The sequence below is a fragment of the Cyprinodon tularosa genome, unplaced genomic scaffold, assembly GCF_016077235.1.
Source record: "Cyprinodon tularosa strain WSP-4 unplaced genomic scaffold, ASM1607723v1 ctg815, whole genome shotgun sequence".
NCBI lineage: Eukaryota > Metazoa > Chordata > Actinopteri > Cyprinodontiformes > Cyprinodontidae > Cyprinodon > Cyprinodon tularosa.
Genome location: NW_024039580.1, coordinates 194,071 through 201,242, shown reverse-complemented (window position 1 = coordinate 201,242; position 7,172 = coordinate 194,071). Strand labels below are relative to the sequence as shown.

Below are 7,172 nucleotides of genomic sequence, written 5' to 3'. Positions count from 1 at the left end.
CTGAGGTTGATTTTCACATCAATGCATTACGTCGTGGCATACGGGAGAAACTAATTAAACTAGTTAAAAAAAAGAATCATGGGTTAAGATCGGAGGTGTTTTATTTGGAAATCTACCGGATCCTTTGTGCAATTAACTTCCTGTTTGGTGCGATCTCATTGATGGGTTTTGACCAGATTTTGACCAAAGAGGAACTAAAAAAAAACAAAAAACAATTTAAATACACAACCAGCATATCTGGAATCAGTGACAGAGAGCGACTGGGACCAGAAGTTTATTAATTTCTCCCCACTGATTTCCATTCAAAATGTTTTCGATCCCACCGGGCTCTAGGGAATGGGCGGGCATACCGCCACCTACTGTTCATGAGTGTGTAGCAACATTGTTTTACATCTATTAAATTCTATTTTTTTATTTTGTATTCTGAAGATAAATAAATAATGCTTTCCTTAATCTATAAATATCTTTTATATTTCCTTTATTTCCCAATAATCCTTTAAGACTCCATTCTTGGCCTGTCCTCTTTTCAATTTCTTCCTTTCAGGTTCATATGTTTTGCAGTTCATCAATACATCTGCATTTTCTCTCTCCACATCCTTCTCATTTATCATTATTTTTCCTCCCTATTAAGTATAAATTGTCATTTAAATAAGTATGACCTACTCTTAATCTGATCATTATTATTTCTTCCCTTCGGTTTCTCTCATTAATATTTCTATTTAATACTGACTTTTGTACTTTATATAACCTTCTTCATTTTTATCTTCATTCCACCTTTTTTTTTTTTGCCATTTTTCAATTTCTTTCCTCTTAATAAATGATTTTCCTTCCCCTTTCCCTAAAGGAATTGTAATTGTAAAACTACATTTTCCCACTTTGACCTTTTAAGGTTAGCATATTGACCAAAAGCTGACACCAAAAATAAAGCAATCGATTATTTACAACAATATGCTACATTTAATGAAGACTAATACAGATTTTACTCCCTTATAAGAGTTTAGTTTTAGGTTTTATAGGGGAGAGTTTGTATCGGCAGTCATCTGGGAATCTTTTATGTATTTACTGGTAAAGAATATGCTGATGAAGGTTCTCAGTCATCCAGGTCAAAGTCATTCCGTAAAAATTTCTTTTGATATTTTTTCCGGTAGATTTCCAAATAAATGGGACGGTAGATTTCCAAATAAATGTTTTTGATATTTTTTGAATTTTTACGGAATACTGGTAAAGAACAACCTCTCAACCAATTTAATGTAAATGTTGCGTCGAACCAGAAAGTTATTTGAAGAGCATAGATGCATAAATATGTGCATAGCTTTAACAAGGGCCTCATGAAGGTCTGTCATGTTATTCTCTTTTGGAGAATATAGACATTGTGGGCATTCATTTCCCTGATAAGCTGGTGAAGATTCTTAGACATCCAGGTCATAATCATTCCAAAAAAAAAAAAAAAAAAACTTTGGACTTTGTTTTTCAAGTTTGAAGACTTCCCATTCAGGACGTTTTTCAATTCAAAATTACAGTAGCCCAACAAATCCTTGTTTTGGCTAAGAAAATATGCAAATTGAACCTGATGCCTGATCCCAATAGCTTGACTCTGAACCGAATTTGATCCCTATTACTTTTTGGCCACATGCACATTATTGTGCTGCCTGGTCAACCCTATGAAAATGTTCTGGAACTGCCACTGAACTGACACCCAATGCATGGAGGGTAACCCAAAAAGGGCCATTGTTAGAGAAACTGGGTGCCTACAAAGTGCTGTTTTCAAGCTAATTAATGGAAAGTTAGGTGGAATGAAAAGTAGACAAATAACAATTACAATTCCTTTAGGGAAAGGGGAAGGAAAATCATTTATTAAGAGGAAAGAAATTGAAAAATGGCAAAAAAAAAAAAAAAGGTGGAATGAAGATAAAAATGAAGAAGGTTATATAAAGTACAAAAGTCAGTATTAAATAGAAATATTAATGAGAGAAACCGAAGGGAAGAAATAATAATGATCAGATTAAGAGTAGGTCATACTTATTTAAATGACAATTTATACTTAATAGGGAGGAAAAATAATGATAAATGTGAAGGATTTGGAGAGATAGAAAATATAGAACACGTATTGATGAACTTTAAAACATCTGGACCTGAAAGGAAGAAATTGAAAAGAGGACAGGCCAAGAATGGAGTCTTAAAGGATTATTGGGAAATAAAGGAAATATAAAAGATATTTATAGATTAAGGAAAGCATTATTTATTTATCTTCAGAATACAAAATAAAAAAATAGAATTTAATAGATGTAAAACAATGTTGCTACACACTCATGAACAGTAGGTGGCGGTATGCCCGCCCATTCCCTAGAGCCCGGTGGGATCGAAAACATTTTGAATGGAAATCAGTGGGGAGAAATTAATAAACTTCTGGTCCCAGTCGCTCTCTGTCACTGATTCCAGATATGCTGGTTGTGTATTTAAATTGTTTTTTGTTTTTTTTAGTTCCTCTTTGGTCAAAATCTGGTCAAAACCCATCAATGAGATCGCACCAAACAGGAAGTTAATTGCACAAAGGATCCGGTAGATTTCCAAATAAAACACATCCGATCTTAACCCATGATCCTTTTTTAAAACTAGTTTAATTAGTTTCTCCCGTATGCCAAGACGTAATGCATTGATCTGAAAATCCACCTCAGACGCAACGCACGCAGTGGCGAGGGTTTGATCCGTCAGATGGAGTTAAATCACAAAGAATTCAATGTTGAATCGGGGCGGCAGCTAAATGCTAGGCGATGGGTAGCAGCCTAAACGTTGCAATTTCACATAATCCTGACGAGATCCGAAAAAACCGTAGCAAAGACTAGCAAGCGGGTGATTATGTATGCTCTCTGTCATTGATTCCAGATATGCTAGTTGTGTATTTAAATTGTTTTTTGTTTTTTTTTTTAGTTCCTCTTTGGTCAAAATCTGGTCAAAACCCATCAATGAGATCGCACCAAACAGGAAGTTAATTGCACAAAGGATCCGGTAGATTTCCAAATAAAATACATCCGATCTTAACCCATGATCCTTTTTTTTAACTAGTTTAATTAGTTTCTCCCGTATGCCACGACGTATTGCATTGATCTGAAAATCAACCTCAGACGCAACGCACGCAGTGGCGAGGGTTTGATCCGTCAGATGGAGTTAAATCAGAAAGAATTTATAGTTGAATCGGGGCGGCAGCTAAATGCTAGGCTATGGGTAGCAGCCTAAACGTTGCAATTTCACATAATCCTGACGAGATCCGAAAAAACCGTAGCAAAAACTAGCAAGCGGGTGATTATGTATGCTCTCTGTCATTGATTCCAGATATGCTGGTTGTGTATTTAAATTTTTTTTTTTTTAGTTCCTCTTTGGTCAAAATCTGGTCAAAACCCATCAATGAGATCGCACCAAACAGGAAGTTAATTGCACAAAGGATCCGGTAGATTTCCAAATAAAACACATCCGATCTTAACCCATGATCCTTTTTTTAACTAGTTTAATTAGTTTCTCCCGTATGCCACGACGTAATGCATTGATCTGAAAATCAACCTCAGACGCAACGCACGCAGTGGCGAGGGTTTGATCCGTCAGATGGAGTTAAATCAGAAAGAATTTATAGTTGAATCGGGGCGGCAGCTAAATGCTAGGCGTTGGGTAGCAGCCAAAACGTAGCAATTTCACATAATCCTGACGAGATCCGAAAAACCGTAGCAAAGACTAACAAGCGGGTGATTATGTATGTTCACTAAGTAAATATTATGTAAATAAACCCTACACTTCTCGCTATAAATGTAATCAAAACCCATTTAAATGCAGAAACTGATTGAAATTATTGATTTTCCCACTAAAAGTTAGAGAAATCTCAGCCATGTTTATACCAAAATGTTACAGTTTCACATTATCTTGAAAAATCTTTGCAAGAAACGAACAAGCAAGTGAATATGTACATTCCCTGAGTAAATATTCTGGCAGCAAACTATACATTTCTCACTAGAAATGTAATCAAAACTCATTTTAATGCAAAAACAAACTCAAGTTATTAATCTTTCCACAAAAAAATGAGCGAATGTCGGCCATCTATATATATTTTTTTCTTCTCCCAGCTGGAATCTTGAAAGTCACGTGACTAGGACGTAAAACAATAGAAAACGTATAGGCAGAAGAAACGTAACAGTACCACAAAAAAATGGCCATTAATGTACCTCCACTACGTTTTGCAGTGTGGACCAACGTAGTGGGGGTACATTTTCCCATGAGACTGGGTTGGTTAAATCATCCAAGCTATATTTGAAAATATCTGCTACTGAACGAAGAATGTAAAGGATAAATTTTGATACAGATGTTTTCAGCAGAACCTGAATATCCCTGTATGTTTCTGAAATTGCATATAATTTGGGTAAATAAAGGCTTTGTTGCACATACAGTATACCTTGACTCCATCAAGTTTTTTCATTTTTTTTTTATATACACACATTTAAAAGCTGGGTGGCACAGAATTGTGGAGAATTTGATGAACTCAAAGTCACTTCTAATCTCCCATTAGTCGTTCATATGTGACTTATGTGACATATGTGACTTAGAAAAGTCAGATAGGGGCCCAGCCTGAGTGTCCAAATTTGTTTCAAATAGCATGACCTAATTGCCTGACCCCCCAAAAGATTAGAATTAGGGCAAGTTTGCCTATAGGGTGAATTACCTCTGATTTGGCCACAGATGTCTGTTCATCCACAACTAATTTTTTTATGACTCAATCATTAAGTTGTTTATTCAGCCAATAATTTATTCATTAATTTGTGCTTATTTGATCAATGGCACCACATAATCATTGTTACAAGGTAACCAATGATGTTAATAATAATATTTTAACTTTGTTGGTCTCACATTGGAGAAATATACCTCTGCATTTAACCCAGTGGGTTGCCATTGTGCAGCACCTGGGGAGCCATACACTTACAAATTTCTCAGAGCACAAACACACTTCTGTGACCCACTAGACCAACACTCCTCTAATTATTAAGACCTTATCACTAATTGCAATTTTACAAACCCTGTGTAGGGTTGAGAGCCTACAATAAAAAAATACAAAATAAAAAGCTTCTAAGACATTTAATGAAAAGGCTTGTAATTTTTAAACATACCACATTTAAAGCTTAAACCAAAACACATTTTTAAGAAGTATTACAATTACAATCTTTTATTAAACCTTTGGAATTCCTGATAACGTGATGAATCTCCTTGTGTCTTTTCATTCACAGTTTGGGTTTTAATGTACCTGTTGGGGAGATGTTGGTTCAGTAGATAAGGGTTTCTCCTGTAACTACTGCGTTGCCGGTTTGATGTCCCACTACATCTGTCTTGATCATTGTGCCCTTAGAAAAGCCTCTAAACCAACCCTGTGTGCTGTTGGTGTGCAGTGGGTCCAGATGACTTGGCAGTCTCTCTTCCAGCGATGCTTGTAGATGTATTGTATTACATTCACAAAAGATCATGAACAGTTTTTTTACACACACACACATTCACATAAACAATGTTCAACTGTGAAAATGACAGAAAATAGTTAATATAACTACAGTCAAACCTCTATGGCATGGATATTTTAGCTAAGTATATCTGGGACATATCTTGTAACAGTTACAATAAGTGCACATCAAGTAAAAGGGCTACTTAACTCCAACTTTATAAAATAATTGTCTTAAGTGTTTATAAATTTCTTTGATTTTCAGTCCATATATGATTGGATTAAAAAGAGGATTACACATCATCATTTGCACTGTCATCACAAAACGTACTGTCTTTGAAATATTAGATTCCAGTCTAACAATAATCATGTCATAAGTAATCAAGCAAGAATAGTTGATTAAAACCAGCAAGTGAGGCAAACACGTCTGTGCAGCTTTTCTCCTAACTTCCCTGCAACTTCTACTGGCCACAATAATTATCACTGTGTAGGTGAATAGTATGAAAAGCATTGGGAAAAGAGCAAGGTTGAATAGAACAACAAGGCCATATGTCATCAATGCTTTCGAAGCCACACAGAAAAGATAATTGACTGAATTGTTACAGAAAATGGCTTTCAAACTAAAGCTACAGAGCATGGCGTTTGCTCTTCCAATGACAGGCACAACAGTATGACAAGGAGGTACAAACCAGGCCAGAAGAAGAAAAATAATAACAGTTCTTTTCGTCATGATTGAATGATAATGCAGAGGTTTACATATGGACACATATCTGTCAAAAGCCATGGCTGCTAACAGCAAATATTCTGAACAGCTTGAAGAGTAAAAAGAAAACACTTGCATGAGACAAAACTGATAAGACACAATTTGTTTCTCAGATAGGAAATCGGTCAAAAGCTTTGGGTAGATAACAGTACTGAAAATAATGGAATTGATTAACAAAGAAGCAATAAACATATACATAGGCTCATGCAGGTTTTTGTGAATAACAATAAGATATACAATAGTGGAATTACAGGACAGAATTAAAATGTAACCTGTCAACATGATTAAGAAATAAAGATACCTATATTTCTGTAACTCTACATGGCCATCAAGACTAATATATGTTATATTCATAGTATCAACAAGTAGAATAAACTGTTCTATATAGAAAATTGGCAAAGCCTTTCAGACAGACAAGCATTCGCCTTGTTTATAAATTCCTGCATCTCCTGTATGTTTAGAGGAGAGATGGAGTTAGATCAAATATATAAGGAGACTTCTTTATCCACTATGGATTTCAGGCTATTCCACATAGAGCTGTTGGCATGCTAACAACTTTATGAAACATACATTTGTAAGAACTTCTTGCAGAAAACTTCTTTCAGATATTTTATTTTGTTTTATGCAGATAAATGCAGCATCAATCAACACTAGCATTAAACATGTGTTGCATGTTGAACTATTTATGTTTTCCTATAAAGGATTTATATTTTTGTAAAATCCTTATTTATAAGGAATTTATTTATTTATGACACTACATGCTAGCTGAAATCTTTTCTGCAGAGCTGTCTGCACATTAAAAAACATCAATATCAGGGGAATAAAATCAAAAGTTAACAAAAGCCATAAGAATTCAATTAAATCCATCCATCCATCCATCCATCCATCCATCCATCCATCCATCCATCCATCCATCCATCCATCCATCCATCCATCCATCCATCC

At 35.2% G+C, this 7,172-nt stretch overlaps 1 protein-coding gene across 1 annotated transcript; it reads right to left on the bottom strand.

Annotated features, from left to right (window-relative positions):
* Positions 1 to 5,226: 5,226 nt before the first annotated feature.
* LOC119774528 (olfactory receptor 142-like) lies at positions 5,227 to 6,662 on the bottom strand. Its single transcript, XM_038272058.1, has one exon. It carries the CDS (start codon positions 6,579 to 6,581, stop codon positions 5,667 to 5,669), a length of 915 nt encoding a protein of 304 aa, XP_038127986.1. The 5' UTR covers positions 6,582 to 6,662; the 3' UTR covers positions 5,227 to 5,666.
* Between the last annotated feature and the right edge of the window lie 510 nt (positions 6,663 to 7,172).

What these genes read in the sequence shown, in the direction of transcription:
- LOC119774528 (XM_038272058.1), bottom strand. Translation starts at nt 6,581, where the DNA reads ATGAATATAACATATATTAGTCTTGATGGCCATGTAGAGTTACAGAAA.